Consider the following 17,272-nt stretch of genomic DNA (forward strand, 5'->3'; position numbering starts at 1 on the left):
TGAATGCAGCTCTAACAACATCCAAGATATTGCAGTCCGCTTGATTGGCAGCCCATCCACCACCGTAAACATTCACTCCCTCCACCACTGGTGCACCGTGGCTGCAGGGTGTGCCATCTACAAGGTGCACTACAGCAACTCGCCAAAGTTTCTTTGGCAGCACCTCCCACACCCACGACCTCTACCACCTAGAAGGACAAGGGCAGCAGGCGCATGGGAACACCATCACCTGCATGTTCCCCTCCAAGTCACACTCCATCCTGATTTGGAAATATATTGCCGTTCCTTCATTGTCGCTGGGCCAAAATCCTGGAACTCCCCCCAACAGCACTATGGGAATTCAGACTTCAGCAGTTCAAGGCGGTGGCTCACCACCACCTTCTCAAGGGCAATTAGAGATGGGCAATAAATGCTGGCCTTGCCAGCAACGCTCACATCACTCAAACGAATAATAAAAAAGACGAGTATCAGCAGCATATATAACTTATATTTATATAGCGCCTTTAACACTGTAAAATGTCCCAAGGCACTTCACAACAGTCTTACAGACAAACAGATAAAATTGACACTGAGTAACAGAAGAAATTAAGGCAGATGATCAAAAGCTTGTTTAAAGAGTCAGGTTTTAACCAGCGTCTTAAAGGAGGAAAGAGAGGTAGAGAGGCGTAGAGGTTTTGGGAGGGAGTTTCAGAGCTTAGGGCCCAGGCAACTGAAGGCACGTCCACCGATGGTCGAGCAGTTATAATGATGGATGTTCAAGAGGCCAGAATTTGAGGAGCGCAGACATCTTGTGGGATTGGAAGGCTGAAAAAGATTAGAGATAAATATAGGCAAGTCCATGGATTCAAGTCCATGCAAATCCATCTATGTGGAAGCTGACCCTATATCTGTAGATGATGTTCAGGGGCAGCATGTAGATGAGACAAAGAAAGGATGGAACCTTGGGGTAGTTCTGAAATGAGAGCAGGGATGGGAAAAGTAGCCATTGGTGGAGATGTTCTAGTTGTAATTGCATAGATAATGGAACCAAATGAGGGGAGTCACACCAAACTGGGCAATGGAGGAAGATGGTGTGATTGACTGGAGAAGACGACAGCATAGGTCAAGAACAGATAATGCACCACGGTCACAGTCAATAAAGAATATTGCTTGTGACATTGGTTCCAGCCGTTTCAGTGCTATGGCACGAGTAGGAACTTGATTGAAGGGATTCAAACAGGGAGTTGTAGAAGAGATGGGCACGGATTTCAAAGGCAATGAATCATTCAAGGACGTTGGAGAGGAAGGAGATTGAATATGGAGTGGTAGTTACGACATTGGGGGTCAAAAATGGGATTACATTTTTATGGGCAAATATGCAGGGACATATTTTCAAAGGATAACTTTCGTAACTTGATATTGTTTTAACGCAAATAAATATGCAGTGTATTAGGATTCGTAGGGTGAACAATTGACTTGTATCTCAATTCCTTGCAAAAGTGTTACTACAGCCGTCAAAAAAGGCGAATGATGGTTTTTCACTCAGTTGCTCCGATTTGGCGCCAGAATTTTGGCGGTTTTTTTCGGCAGTACCAATAGGCGGGTAAGAGCAACAAACAAAAACATTTCCCATTTCCCATTCATTTTAATAAGCGGAAAATCGTGCTTTGAGCAGCATACGGAACTTATTTTAATTATTACTTGCTCAGCATAGTTTGCCTTTTCATATCAAATTAAAATGCCATATTCTTGATAAATATTAGTGGCAAATAATTTGCAAATATCCTTCCAAAAGAAATAAACTTGCTTTGTATAAAGGAATGTTGTAATAACCCTCCTGCCAAGTACTTTTCCAAGCAAATTCATAAATAAACCGCGTGGTGGTAAAAGCTGGCAGAATTGAGTGAAATATTCCATCAGAAAAATATATATTTTTATTTTCCCGATTCTCTCACTTACACACGCACACAAAAATAAAGATTTAAGGCCTTATACATATCAACAATTGTGAATTTGACTTAGAAATTACATGTTAGATCTTTTACATAGTATATAGAACTTAAACAGAGCACCTTCTTCACTGTTATTGAACGACTAGTTTACAGGTGTACATCATAACAGAGTTGAATAGGTCCCAAAGTCTCACTGAATGTCAGTAAATTACTTTTTTCTCAATGTTATCATTTTCTGTGGTACTGTAAATAACGTTTTCAATCAATGTTAATTGTTTTCCAAACAAAAAAAACATTGTTTTTCTTTAATGATGCGTCCTTGGCAATATTGTGTAGCACGGAGGCTCAACAGCTCTTCAGCTAAAACTTTTTGGCACGTCCTCTCAGGCCCACCATTTCCTTTAAACATGAACTTTTTAAACTATCACAATCGAAAGATCAATTTACCTGAGTTTTTAAACGCATCCTTCTCGCTATCTTCGCGTACTCTATATACGTGTATTTGCGTGTGAACCCGCTAAGCACTGAGGCGTAAGAGAATGTAAAACAAAAGTGCACACGAGCCGCCGCCGCCACCCCCAAAACACCAGATGCCCCACCCCCGTCAATCACTCAAACTGCAATGCCATTTGCAACCGCTTGTAAATGCAAACCAAAAATCAACAGGAACTCAATTTATTTTTTTGCTTTATTATCACGACACACAAAAAACTAGAAATATGCTAATAATTTCCAGACTACTGCTACTCAATAGTGGAACGCCAGTCGCAGGAGCTGCTGCCTGTTTTAATTGCGTGTTGAACGGGCATGCCTGCTGGAGGTGAACGGCAGAGCCGCTGAGCTTCAGTGGCAGAGCCAGAGAGCCAGGCACGAGCTGACTGGTGGGTGGTTGGTTTCTAACGGTCGCCTGTTCGATGCGCTCCCGGGGGGGGGGGAAGGTACGCACGCAGCTGTCGAATGTTTGCAGGTTTGATTGGGCACATGCCGCAGATTGATTCACTCTCCCCTCTTCCCAGTCCCTTCCCGCTGCCAGTCAGTAACCACGGTAACGAATTCACAGCGTTGTTATGGACAAATCTGGGAATTCTGGGATTGAAATGGCGGACAGGAGAAATGATTCTGGTGTGTAAAGTTGCTTATTTCGAGCTGTTGGCGCGGTAATATTTTTCTTTGCATTTGTCAAATATATGTCATTATTTTTCGCGGAAAAGGGTTAACCAGTACTTTGTCAAATAATCCAACAGTAGTGTTGGATAAATTATGGACGGCTGTTGCTGCAGTGCTTTAATTCTTGCGCGTATGTTAGCACAATCTCAGTATATAAGGTGGTTTAATTCATGATAAATAAAACTTCAGAATATTCTCAATTACCCCAGAATGTTAAAGTTTTGTAATAAAAAAAGCACTCAATGTGTGAATGGATAAAATGTATAGAAATTCAAATTTTGAATTTTTACAGTTTAGGTCACTGACATTGTGAAATGTTCATATTATACGTGGTCATGATTTAAAGATTGACATAACTAGTTATTTAGCAAAAATCAAGATATCCTATAATTGTGTTTATACATGTTTTGCACTGAACTTTTACATTCCTCGTTGATTTGACATCAACACTCTTGGCCTGGATTTTGCGGTCGGCGGAGGTAAATACGGATTACGCTGCCGGCATCTGAACGGAATGCAAACTGACCTGATGGGGATCCTCCTTCGCGGAACTTGCTGTTTGAAGCAGCGTAGTAGAGAGCAGTGTAGTGCCCCACGGATCCCAGGCGCGCACTCTGTGCAGAAGCGTACCTGGGGTCAGTGGGCCGGTGCTCTAATCAGGAAACAGAAGGTCCCTCATTCACTTATGATCTCCAGAAAGGGGAAAAAGTAACTCGTACAAGAAGAGCCTTCTGGGATCTATACTTTCAGTACGGATTTTTTTAACCTTATGCTCCACATAGATATTCCCCCTCCAATCGCTGCCTCCGAACTTTTACATGGACAATAAATACTTTCCATGGCCAAACTCCTAAAATGCTTCCATTTCCAGCCTCATAAGTTTTTAATACTAGGATTTGTCAGGAGGTATTCCCTTACGCTGTGCAAACCGTTCCTGTGTGCCTGTTTGCATCAGCTGTAATATTTTCAGGTGTAATTGCTGGGCAATTAGCAAAACTCTGCGCTAGCAGTTAGGATTTCTCTATCGGTGCGGATCATCTGCAAGGAAGTTGATAGAGCGCAAGTTTGGGATTTAGCGCGTGCGGAAATCTCGAACTTGAGGTCCATTTCAAAGGTGATATGATGGCGTACTCAGAGATTCTGCAAATTCTGGCCCAATATATCCACAATGTATCTTTGCGGATTGGGACCAGATATGTTTTTCCGTCTTTCGGATGAGCCGTTAAACCGAGGTCCCATCTGCTCTCCAAGTGGATGTAAAAGATCCCATTGCACTATTTCCAAGAAGAGCAGGGGAGTTATCCCTGGTGTCTTGCCCAATATTTATCCCTCAATCGACTTAACAAAAACATTATCTGGTCATTACCACATTGCTGTTTTGTGGGAGCCTGCTGTGCCCAAATTCGCTGCTGCATTTCCCACATTACAACAGTGACTACACTCCAAAAATACTTAATTGGCTGTAAAGTGCTTTTGAGACGTCCAGTGGTCATGAAAGACGCCATATAAATGCAAGTCTTTTATGTTTCAGAATATGCCATTTGTTACAACAGTTAGGATAAAAAGCATTTTCCTACCATGTTTTTCAAACACTTGAGTAAATGCATTTGTAAACATGTTCAGCTGTTACTGCCTGGAAGAAAATCATTAAAAATATATATATATTCTTACTAGTTTTACCAGCTGCACTGATGCAGTCTAAAGTCAAACTATATTAAAGATACAAGTGGTTAGATCATGTAGTTAACTAAGCTGCTGATTTTCAGCATATTTTAGGCGGCTTTGTGTCCTTTACATAGTTAGAAAAAAAGATCCGCTGATGTGCCACAGGAGAATCTGCTGCTGAACAGGCCTTGGCATTACTGTAGTCCAAATATTGGTGCCGTTAATCGTGAAATACACTTCATTGTATTTCTCATGTCAGTGTACCTTTCAGTCCGCCAACTTATTCTGCTTAGATTTTACTGTGCTTGGCTGCGGAGTACATGGTCTTTAAATAATGAGTGAAACTGACTACATAACATACAATTAATTATGTTCTTTAGTAGTACTTCTTCAAATCAGCAGTTTATTAGTGACAGAGGTGGGTTGTGTGTATACATGCTGGATCCTCCTTTTGAGATTAGCAAGGGTACAGAATGTACTCTGGGTGGGGTACTTCAATGTCCATCACCAAGAGTGGTTCGGTAGCGCCACTGCTGACCAAACTGACTGAGTCCTGAAGGACATAGCTGCGAGACTGGGCCTGCGACAGGTGGTGAAAGAACCAGCACAAGGGAAAAACCTACTTGACCTCATCCTCACCAATCTATCTGTCGCAGATGCATCTGTCCATGACAGCATTGATAGCAGTGACCATCGCACAGTCATTGTGGAGACGAAGTCCCGTCTTAACATTGGGGACACCCTCCATCATGTTGTGCGGCACTACCACCGTGCTAAATGGATTAGATCCAGAACAGATCTCTCAGCTCAAAACTGGGCATCCATGAGGTGTTGTGAGCCATCAGCAGCAGCAGAATTGTATTCCACCACAATCTGTAACCTCATGGCCTGGCATATCCTTCACTCTACCATTCCCATCAAGCCAGGGGACCAACCTTGGTTCAATGAGGATTGTAGAAGAGCAAGTCTGGAGCAGCACCAGGCGTACCTAAAAATGAGGTGCCAACTTGGGGAAGATGCAACACAGGACTACATGCATGCTAAACAGTGGAAGCAGCATGCTATAGACAAGGCTAAGTGATCCCATAATCAACGGATCAGACCAAAGCTCTGCAGTCCTGCCACATCTAGTCGTGAATGGTGGTGGACCATTAAACAACTAACAGGAGGAGGAAGCGCCATGACTATTCCCATCCTCAGTGATGGCGGAGCCCAGCACGTGAGTGCAAAAAACAAGGCTGAAGTCTTTGCAACCATCTTCAGCCAGAAATGCTGAGTGGATGATCCACCTCAGCCTTCTCCTGAGGTCCCCGTTATATATGTAAACCTGTAAATACCATGTTTAACCACCAGAGGGCTCATCCCCTGGAGTCCCAAGGGATCCCACAATCTCTTGGGAGCACCTGTACATAAGGAGGCCTCACAGGCTGGAGAGGCACTCTGAGACCTGTAATAAAGGACTACGGTCACACCTTACTTTGAGCTTGCAGTATCTGGTCTGACTCTTTATTCAAGACATAACACCCACCATCACAGAAACCAGTCTTCACCAATTCGATTCACTCCATGTGATATCAAGAAACAGCTGAGCGCACTGGATACAGCAAAGGCTATGGGTCCCTAAACATCCCGGCTGTCATGCTGAAGACTTGTGCTCGAGAACTAGCTGCCCCTCTAGCCAAGCTGTTCCAGCACAGCTACAACACTGGAATCTAGTCAACAATGTGGAAAGCTGCCTAGGTATGACCTGTCCACAAAAAGCAGTACAAATCCAATCCCGCCAATTACCGCCTGATCAGTTTACTCTCAATCATCAGCAAAGTGATGGAAGGTGTCAACAGTGCTATCAAGCGGCACTTACTCACCAATAACCTGCTCACTGATGCCTAGTTTGGGTTCTGCCAGGACCACTCGGCTCCAAACCTCATTACGGCCTTGGTTAAAACATGGACAAAAAAGCTGAATTCCAGAAGTGAGGTGAGTGTCCTTGAAATCAAGGCAGCATTTGACCGAGTGTGGCATCAAGGAGGCTTAGTAAAACTGAAGTCAATGGGAATTAGGTGGAAAGCTCTCCACTGGCTGGAGTCATACCTAACACAAAGGAAGATGGTTTTGGTGGCTGGAAGACAATCATCCCAGCCCCAGGGCATTGCTGCAGGAGTTCCTCAGGACAATGTCCTAGGCCCAACCATCTTCAGCTACTTCACTAATGACCTTCCATCATCATATCAGAAGTGGGAATATCGTTGATGACTACACAGTGTTCAGTTCCATTCGGAACTTCTCAGATAATGAAGCAGTCCATGCCCGCATGCAGCTAGACTTGGATGACATTCAGGCTTGGGCTGATAAATGGCAAGTAACGTTTGTGCCACACAAGTGCCAGGCAATGACTATCTCCAACAAGTGAGAGTCTAACCACTGTCCCTTGACATTCAATGTCATGACCATCGCCGAAATTCCCACCATCAACATTGTAGGGGTCACCATTGCCTTTCCACCATCTAGAAGGCACAAGTCAGGAGTGTGAGTGAATACTCTCCACTTGCCTGGATGAGTGCAGCTCCAACAACACTCCAGGAGCTCGACACAATCCAGGACAAAGCAGCCCACTTGATTGGCACCCCATGCACCACCTTAAATATTCACTCCCTCCACCACTGGCGCACCATGGCTGCAGTGTGTACCTTCTACAAGATGCACTGCAGCAACTCACCAAGGCTTCTTCAGCAGCACCTCCCAAACCTGCAACTTCTTCCACCTAGAAGGACAAGGGCAGCAGGCACATCCGCAAACCACCAACTCCAAGTTCCTCTCCAAGTCGCACACCATCCTGACTTGGAAGTATATTGCCGTTCCTTCATCATTGCTGGGTCAATATCCTGGAAGTCCCTCCCTAACACCACTGTGCGAGTACCTTCACCACACGGACTGCAGCGATTCAAGAAGGCAGCTCACCACCACCTTCTCAAGTGTAATTAGAGGTGTGCAGTAAATACTGGCCTTGCCAGCGCGCCCATATCCCATGAACAAATAAAAAAAAAAGAATAATAGAAATATCTCTGCCATTTTCATTTATCATTCATATTGGGTCTTCTGCCTAGCTTGGCTGAGAATGAAAGCTGTAAATGAGCAGAGCAGTTAACATGGAAATTGACCTGAAATGTCGATAAAGTACAGATGTGTGAAAAATGAAATAATTTTAGCTGCCCTACACACATGATTTTGGACAATTTGGACCCAGTTTCTGATGGTGGTGCCTCCTGCGCAAAACTGCACGCTATTTAGCACTCTCGCATGAATGACTGGTGTGGGAAATTGAAAAACATTCTGGTTCAGTCAAGGATGCTCTTCTGAAGTTGTAGCAGAATAAAAGGAGCTTTACTTATTATGGACATTTGATATTTGATGGCAGAAGTGCAATAGGTTCCATTTGCCAGTACCAACAATCTTTACTTTGATTAGCAAAACAGTTCACCAAGAACTGCAATTAAAAATAAACATTGCTTTATAAGTTCTTGGATGAGCAGCTAGCACAGGTAAGGATGATGATCTGCATTCTTACAATGAGAACTACTTACTGATGAACCTGTTAGTTACATCTGTGTAGCAGATTTTTTTCTAGCGGTGAGATCGGAATAAAATATGTGGTTTTTGCTTCTAAGAGAATAAAGCACTTCTACCACCAAACAATTATTTGTAGCTTAGGATACAAGAAGTAAATACTTAGTATTAAGAGTACACTTGTGCTGTAGCAAGTCGGCTCAAAGTGAATTGCTCCCAAATAGCCGATTTACACTGGTTCCTCCAAAATTCAATTTTGATTTGCGGCTTTTAAGTCGATCTGAAACCGTTACGTGCTGATTATGATTGTGTGATGTTGTCATGGTATTTGTAATATATATGCACTCAGAGAAAGAGAGTCTCCCATTTATGGGGCTCAATTTTGTCCAAGCTCGTTTTCTGGCGTATTTCTAGGCCAGAAATGCACCCGAAATAATTTGCCAAAGATTCCCCGATCTAGAATTTGAATTTGATGCCATGCAGCATATCCAGTCGCCTCGGGGGGTGGAACCTGCTGTCTGCGCTGCCGAAAATCGATGCCGCACCTTCTGCCATGCGCAAAATGTTTCTGACTTCGTTGCAATGTACGCGCATGTGCAGTACAGCTCCGAGTTGGCAGTCGGCCATTTTTAAAGAGCCAGTTGCATGTGTGTGAGAAGGAGTGCTGTGTGAGAGCATTGGAAAAGTCGCAGCTGCAGCAGTACAAGATGCAATGCAGTGCAAGGACCAAGAATTTCTTCCAGGAAGAAGTGGAGGCACTAGTTACTATGATTGAGAACAGATGGCAGGAGCTGGACACCAGCAGAGGTCACGTAAAAGTGCCATCCAAAGAAATGAAGAAACGCTGGAATCAAGTTGCAGACGATTACTGCACAATGGTGACCACCACGAGATCTGGAGGCCAGTGTAAAAAGAAGTGGCAGGACCTTGGTCAAGTAGTTAGTATAAGTAATATTTTCATTTATTCACTGGAATTGCAATTGTAAATGTGACCATCTGAATGTCCCACCCAGCAGAGGGTATGTCACACCCTCTCTAAAAAGTTATGTTTTCATCTTTGCAGAGGAAGGTGGCACATAATAAAAGGGAAAGAACTCGACCAGGAGGAGGCCTGGCAAATCTGCACTCACTGTCACCCTTGGAAGAGAGGGTTGCTGCTTTGATGAGTCCTGCCTGGAGAAAAGCAATTACCACTGCACAAACTGGGCCCACACTTGAGGGAGAGAGTAAGTCTTGCAAATTCCACAGTCTGGCTTTGCTAAATATTAAGTACTGAGCGGGCTAGCTATGCTTTGGATCCTGGGGATGTTGCCGTCAGATACGTTTTGGGTTGATGCAATGTGCTATCATTCATCGTGGTCCTTCAAATCAGCCTGCTGCCAGGCCTGCACTGTGTGAGCCTACTCATGCCACCCACCCTGTGCCCCCTCCTCTGCTGTTAACCATTTATCTGTGTTCTGTTATATTTTGCAGAACTTGAGGCCGACCCTGACGATGTAGAAGAAAATTCAGACGAGGACCAGCCTGAACAGGATAACATCTTTGAATCCAACCCTCCAGACCAAGAACATGCGGGTGAGGGGGAGGGGTTGGAACTGGCTGAAGCCCCCACTGTTTTACTGACTTTGGAGGAGGTGCCGCTCATTGCGGTGACAGCCCCTTCCATGACTAGTGGTTTGAGTGCTGGTAGGACAGTCCATGGTTTTCGAATGTCCGGTGCAGCGAGGCACACCCAGGGCCCCAACTTCTGAGGTTGTGGGTCCCAGTGGTGTGGTGCAGCGAGGCACACCCAGGGCCCCACCTTCCGGGGTTGCGGCTCCCAGTGGTGGGATACAGCGAGGCACACCCTGTGCCCCACCGTCCCAGGTTGCGGGTCCCAGTGGTGGGGTGCAGCGAGGCACACCCGTAGGGAGGTGGGAAAGGAAAGTTGGACCGCGCTCTCCTGAGGTGCAGGATCTAACAGATGTGGTTCAGATGATGTCATTGAGTGCAGAGAGCATTGACCTTACCCGATCACTCCTGGACACCATCAGTGGGGTGAGTGATGAGGTAGCGGGACTGTCGGCAGAAGTAACGGCAATGACACGAGAAATGGGAACGAAGTCCGGGACCATCAGTGAGGGAATAGTGACCATGAGGTAAGGAATGTTGCAGGTCGTTGAGACACTGTTGGGGCGCATGAGGGACGGTATGTTGGAGTTAGCTGCTGCAATAAGGGAATGCGCCCAAAACCCCGCACCCATTGACACAATCAAATTGCCACTCCCACTCCAGTCCCCACACCAGCCTCTGAAGAGCCCAAAGCTGGGCTCCAACTTGCTGCCTGGGCCCTCCAACTTGCCGTCTGCTGCTGACGCCACCTCCCCCGCCCCCCCTCCCCAACAGGTGCGCAGTACCCGAGATTTTAGAAAGAATAAGCTTGGTACCAAGCCGAGAAACACTGCGCCACTGCCTGCAGGCAGGGGTGGTGGAGTGTCCAAGACCAAGCGCAGCAGGCGGTCTTAGAATAAGGTGGAGGAGAGATGGGTGGGTGAAGCCTTTCTTTGCTGTTGTTGTTACTGTTGTAACTGTTCTCAAATTAAAAGTTTTTTGTAAGTTATGTAAATTTAAGTTTAAAAGTTTGTAAGTGATCTTAAAGAGTGATCTTAAAATAAAGTTTGATACAAGAATAATGTTATTAAAGTTAAGTAAAGTGCAAAAGAACTGTTAAACTTTTGAATAAAATATATTTTACATTAAAACTGAATCATTTCCATTATTCCATTCTTAACACAATATTTGGAGTAAACAAGAATAATTTACAGCATTTGTTCCATTAACACAATGCAACATTACAGAACAACTCCAAACAGTAAACATGGTCCATGTGGAATAGTTGTTGCTGAGCCCTCAGGCAGCAGTAAATCGGATGAGCTGCTGGCGCAAGGCTCGAGCAATCATTAAAGGGGCACGATGGCCCGCCCTCCTCCGCCGCTGTGCTCCGGCCTCGGGCACTTGCATGGCTTCCTCATCCTCATTGTCCTCCTCCTGCTCATCATCTGCATCTTCCGCATCATTATCATTCGGCACTCTCACCGCAGGTGGGTTTTCCACTACCAGGTGCTGCTGCCTCATGATGGCTGAGTCATGCAGCACACAACAGTGAGCTGACCGTCAATCTCGGGAGTACAGCAAGTACCCTCCGAATGGTCCAGGCATCGGACATGCTGTTTCAAGATGCCAATGGTCCTCTCTATGATGCTGGGCGTCGCAATGTGCAACGTTGTATTCCCGGTCAGCTTCCGTCCGGGTTATGCATAGGGGCGTCATGAGCCAGATGGCGAGGCCGTACACTTTGTCGGGGAGGAGGAGCGAACAGCGGCCTATAAAGGCCCAGCGGTGGTCCCAGGTCGGCGGCAGTTCGGGGAGGCGGAGCGAGCAGCGAGCTGCAGCTGGTGCAGGGTCAAAAGGAAGAAAGAAGTAAAAAGCAATCGAAGTGTGACATCAAAGCCAAGAGGGTAAGTGATTGGCTGGTTGATTGGTGAGTAGTTTTTTTTCCTTTATCTTTTTTCTTTTTCTTATCAGTAAGAAACCTTTGGCGTTGTTACCAATTAAGTTAATCTAAGGGTTAAGTAATGGCAGGAGAGTCCAGACCTGTGTCATGCTCCTCCTGTGCTATGTGGGAAATCAGGGACACGACCAGTGTCCCTGACAACTACATATGCAGGAAGTGTATCCAGCTGCAGCTCCTGACAGACCGCATTGCGGCACTAGAGCTGCGCATGGACTCACTCTGGAGCATCCACGATGCTGAGGATGTCGTGAATAGCACATTTAGTGAGTTGGTCACACCGCAGGTAAAGGTTACACAGGCAGATAGGGAATGGGTGACCATCAGGCAGAGCAGGAGTAGGAAGGTAGTTCAGGGGTCCTCTGCGGTCATCTCTCTCCAAAACAGATACACCACCTTGTGTACTGTTGGGGGAGATGACTCATCAGGGGAAGGCAGCAGCAACCAAGTTCATGGCACTAGGGGTGGCTCTGCTGCACAGGAGGGCAGGAAAAGGAGTGGGAGAGCTATGGTGATAGAGGATTCGATTGTAAGGGGAATAGATAGGTGTTTTTGCGGCTGCAAACGAGACTCCAGGATGGTATGTTGCCTCCCTGGTGCAAGGGTCAAGGATGTCTCGGAGCTGCTGCAGTGCATTCTGGAGGGGGAGAGTGAACAGCCAGCTGTCGTGGAACATATATAGGTACCAACGATATAGGTTAAAAAAAAACGGGATGAGGTCCTACAAGTTGAATTTAGGGAGCTAGGAGTTAAATTAAAAAGTAGGACCTCAAAGGTAGTAATCTCAGGATTGCTACCAGTGCCACGTGCTAGTCAGAGTAGGAATTGCAGGATAGCTCAGATGAATACGTGGCTTGAGGAATGGTGCAAGAGGGAGGGATTCAAATTCCTGGGACATTGGAACCGGTTCTGGGGAAGGTGGGACCAGTACAAACCGGACGGTCTGCACCTGGAACCGATGTCCTAGGTGGCGTGTTTGCTAGTGCTGTTGGGGAAGGTTTAAACTAAAATGGCAGGGGGATGGGAATCTATGCAGGGGGGGCAGAAGCAAAAGGTGGGAAGGAGAAAAGCAAGAGTGGAGGGCAGAGAAATCAAGGGCAAAAATCAAAAAGGGCCACATTACAACATAATTCTAAAAGGACAAAGAGTGTTAAAAAAACAAGCCTGAAGGCTCTTGAGTCTCAATGCGAGGAGCATTCGTAATAAGGTGGATGATTTGATTACGCAGATAGCTGCTAACAGGTATGATGTAATTGGGATTACGGAGACATGGCTCCAGAGTAACCAAGACTGGGAACTCAACATCCAGGGGTATTCAATATTCAGGAAGGACAGACAGGAAGGAAAAGGAGGTGGGGTAGCGATACTGGTTAACGAGGAGATTAACACAATAGTAAGGAAGGACATTAGCATGGATGATGTGGAATCTATATGGGTAGAGCTGCGAAACACCAAAGGGCAGAAAACGTTAGTGGGAGTTGTGTACAGACCACCAAACAGTAGTAGGGAGGTTGGGGATGGCATCAAACAGGAAATTAGGGACACGTGCAAAAAGGGTACAGCAGTTATCATGGGTGACTTTAATCTTTTTATTGATTGGACTAACCAAACTGGTAGCAATACTGTGGAGGAGGATTTCCTGATGTGTACAAGGGATGGTTTTCTAGAACAATATGTCGAGGAACCAACTAGAGAACAAGCCATCCTAGACTGGATGTTGTGTAACGAGAGATGATTAATTAGCAATCTGGTCATGCGGGGCCCCTTGGGGAAGAGTGACTATAAGTTGGTAGAATTTTTCATTAAGGTGGAGAGTGACACAATTAATTCAGAGACCAGGGTCATGAACTTAAAGAAAGGAAACTTCGATGGTATGAGACGTGAATTGGCTAGGATAGACTGGCGAATGATACTTAAAGGGTTGACGGTGGATAGACAATGGCAGTCATTTAAAGATCAGATGGATGAACTATAACAATTGTACATCCCTGTGTGGCGTAAGAATATAAAAGGGAAGGTGGCTCAACCGTGGTTAACAAGGGAAATTAGGGAAAGTGTTAAATCCAAGGAAGAGGCATATAAATTGGCCAGAAAAAGCAGCAAACCTGAGGACTGGGAGAAATTTAGAATTCAGCAGAGGAGAACTAAGGGTTTAATTAGGAGGGGGAACATAGAGTGTGAGAGGAAACTTGCTGGGAACATAAAAACTGACTGCAAAAGCTTCTATAGATATGTGAAGAGAGGAAAAAGATTAGTGAAGAATAATGTATGTCCCTTGCAGTCAGACTCAGGTGAATCCATAATGGGGAACAAGGAAATGGCAGACAAATTGAACAAATACTTTGGTTCTGTCTTCACTAAGGAAGACACAAATAACCTCCCGAAAATACTAGGGGACCAAGGTTCTAATGAGAAGGGGGAACTGAGGGAAATCCTCATCAGTCAGGAAATGGTGTTAGGAAAATTGAAGGGACTGAAAGCCGATAAATCCCCAGGGCCTGATAGTCTGCATTCCAAAGTACTTAAGGAAGTGGCCCCAGAAATAGTGGATGCATTGGTGGTCATTTTCCAACATTCCATGGACTCTGGATCAGTTCCTATGGATTGGAGGGTAGCTAATGTAACCCCACTTTTTAAAAAAGAGAGAGAAAACTGGGAATTATAGACTGGTTAGCCTGACATCGGTGGTGGGGAAAATGCTGGAATCAATTATTCAAGATGTAATAGCAGCGCATCTGGAAAGCAGTGACAGTATCGGTCCAAGTCAGCATGGATTTATGAAAGGGAAATCATGCTTGACAAATATTCTAGAGTTTTTTGAGGATGTAACTAGTAGAGTGGACAAGGGAGAACCAGTGGATGTGGTGTATTTCGACTTTCAAAAGGCTTTTGACAAGGTCCCACACAAGAGATTAGTGTGCAAAATTAAGGCACATGGTATTGGGGGTAATGTATTGATGTGGATAGAGAACTGGTTGGCAGACAGGAAGCAAAGAGTGGGAATAAACGGGTCCTTTTCAGAATGGCAGGCAGTGACTAGTGGGGTGCCGCAGGGTTCTTTGCTGGGACCCCAGCTATTTAGAATATACATTAATGATTTGGACGAAGGAATTGAAGATAATATCTCCAAGTTTGCAGATGGCACAAAGCTGGGTGGCAGTGCGAGCTATGAGGAGTCTGCAGGGGGACTTGGACAGGTTAGGTGAATGGGCAAATGCATGGCAGATGCAGTATAATGTAGATAAATGTGAGGTTATCCACTTTGGTGGCAAAAACAGGAAGGTAGGTTATTATCTGAATGGTGACAGATTCGTAAAAGGGGAGGTGCAAAGAGACCTGGGTGTCATGGTACACCAATGATTGAAGGTAGGCATGCAGGTACAGTAGGCAGTAAAGAAAGCAAATGGCATGCTGGCCTTCATAACGAGGGGATTTGAGTACAAGAACAGGGAGGTCTTACTACAGTTGTACAGGGCCTTGGTGAGACCACACCTTGAGTATTGTGTGCAGTTTTGGTCTCCTAATCTGAGGAAGGACGTGCTTGCTATTGAGGGAGTGCAGCGAAGGTTCACCAGACTGATTCCCGGGATGGCAGGACTGACATATGAGAAAAGACTGAATCGGCTGGGCTTATACTTACTGGAATTTAGAAGAATGAGAGGGGATCTCATAAAAACTTATAAAATTCTGACGGGACTGGACAGGTTAGATGCAGGTTGAATGTTCCCGATGTTTGGGAAATCCAGAACCGGGGTCACAGTCTAAAGATAAGGGGTAAGCTATATCGGACCGAGATGAGGCGAAACTTTTTCACCCAGAGAGTTGTGAACCTGTGGAATTCTCTGCCACAGAAAGTTGTTGAGTCCAGTTCGTTGGACATATTCAAAAGAGAGTTAGATGTAGTCCTCACGGTTAAAAGGATCAAGGGGTATGGAGAGAAGGCAGGGATGGGGTACTGAGGTTGCATGATCAGCCATGATCATATTGAATGGCGGTGCAGGCTCGAAGGGCCGAATGGCCTGCTTCTGCACCTATTTTCTATGTTTCTATGTCTCCCAGTAGCCAGCTCTGCCCTTCTGGCTGCTGCTACTGAAACATGGCAGATATAATGCTGTCATGTAGTATGAATGCATCATGGGTGCTGCCAGGGTATCTTGCATCGACTGACATGATGCAATGCATGTCGTCACACACGAGCTGTACATTAATGGAGTAGAGGCCATTTCTGTTCCTGTACATCTCGAAATCCTCCAAAGCTGCTCGCAAGGCGATGTGGGTGCAATCTATGCAGCCCTGTACCTTTGGGAAGCCAGCAATCCTGGAGAAGCCCAGAGCCCTGTCATGCATTGCTTGACCGGTCATGGGGAACTTTATGAAGTCATTGCTCCGCGCACACAGTGCAGCTGTCACCTGGCGAATGCAGACTGTGATGCGTGTTGAGAGATGGCGCACACACCCACAGTTGTAGCTTGAAATGAGTCGGAGACATAGAATGAAAGTGCAGCTGTAACCTTCACTTCAGCTGACAAAGCAGTCCTCCTGATGTTTCTAGGTCTGCTTTGACCAAATCACAGATCTCAGTTACAACTTCTTTGCTGAAACGCAGCCTTCTGACACAGTCTGCATCACCCAGGTGGAGGTATGAACACCGGTCTCGATATACCCGAGGTGGGTAAGGCCTCCTGCCCAGCACCCTACGGGCTCTGATGTTCCTGATGTGATGACGTCGAATCAATTGTCTTCTATGTAGCACCATGATGCAGAAGGCTCGCACAAGGTATGGCATTGCTCCCATACTTAAATTTTACCTTTGAAAGAAGCTCAAAATGGCAGGAAAGCAGGCAGGACAGGTTCACAGCACACTCTCCCCAAGGTCTGTATGGATGGACCACACCCAAGGTCTTGTGGCTTCTCTCTTCCCCGCCCCCCCCCTTAACTAATTGCAGTCTTGTGACTTCTCTTCTCTTTCCCCCTCCCCCCTCCCCCTCCCCCCCCCCCACTCATTGCAGTCTTCAGAAGCCTTCAGATTGGCACCTTGCTCCCTGGGCTCAGAGTAGAAGCCTTCCGATCGGCACCTCGCTCCCCGGGCTCAGTCTGCAGAAGCCTTCCGATTGGCACCTTGCTCTCTCTCTTTCCTCCCTGCCCCCCCTCCGCCTGGGCTTGTTTTCCAGCCGAGCCCCTGTGTCCGGGAGCTGGGATGATTCTGCCGGCCAAAGCTATGACCCTCCAGTCCTGCTTCAAGATGTTCGGTGGTGGCGTGTGAGTGAGTAAAAAAAAAAGAGAAAACTTCTGAAATCCAACAAACTTCCACTTACTATGTTGACAGGTAAAAAAAGTTGAACTTTAAGCCGACCTAGGAGGAAAGAATTGTGGCAAAACTGCGAAACATTATAAA

At 45.8% G+C, this 17,272-nt stretch overlaps 2 protein-coding genes across 5 annotated transcripts in view; one reads left to right on the plus strand and one right to left on the minus strand.

The window, feature by feature from the left end:
- elavl4 (ELAV like neuron-specific RNA binding protein 4) overlaps window positions 1–2,504 on the minus strand; it is an 85,163-nt gene extending 82,659 nt beyond the window's left edge. Inside the window, exon 1 of the mRNA XM_070886903.1 lies at window positions 2,379–2,504. Within this exon, the coding sequence (XP_070743004.1) occupies window positions 2,379–2,396 (18 nt within the window). The 5' untranslated portion in view covers window positions 2,397–2,504. The remainder of the gene's footprint in view (window positions 1–2,378) is intronic.
- A 313-nt stretch (window positions 2,505–2,817) lies between these two features.
- Window positions 2,818–17,272, plus strand: part of agbl4 (AGBL carboxypeptidase 4) — a 1,656,729-nt gene continuing 1,642,274 nt past the window's right edge. For all 4 annotated transcript variants that reach the window (XR_011594058.1, XR_011594059.1, XM_070886905.1 and 1 more), the window contains exon 1: window positions 2,818–3,053. Coding sequence is in view for 2 of the 4 variants with exons in the window: in XM_070886905.1 (XP_070743006.1) it covers window positions 2,999–3,053 (55 nt within the window). In the remaining 2 variants the exon portion in view is untranslated. The remainder of the gene's footprint in view (window positions 3,054–17,272) is intronic.

Source organism: Pristiophorus japonicus, chromosome 8 (assembly GCF_044704955.1).
Source record: "Pristiophorus japonicus isolate sPriJap1 chromosome 8, sPriJap1.hap1, whole genome shotgun sequence".
NCBI lineage: Eukaryota > Metazoa > Chordata > Chondrichthyes > Pristiophoridae > Pristiophorus > Pristiophorus japonicus.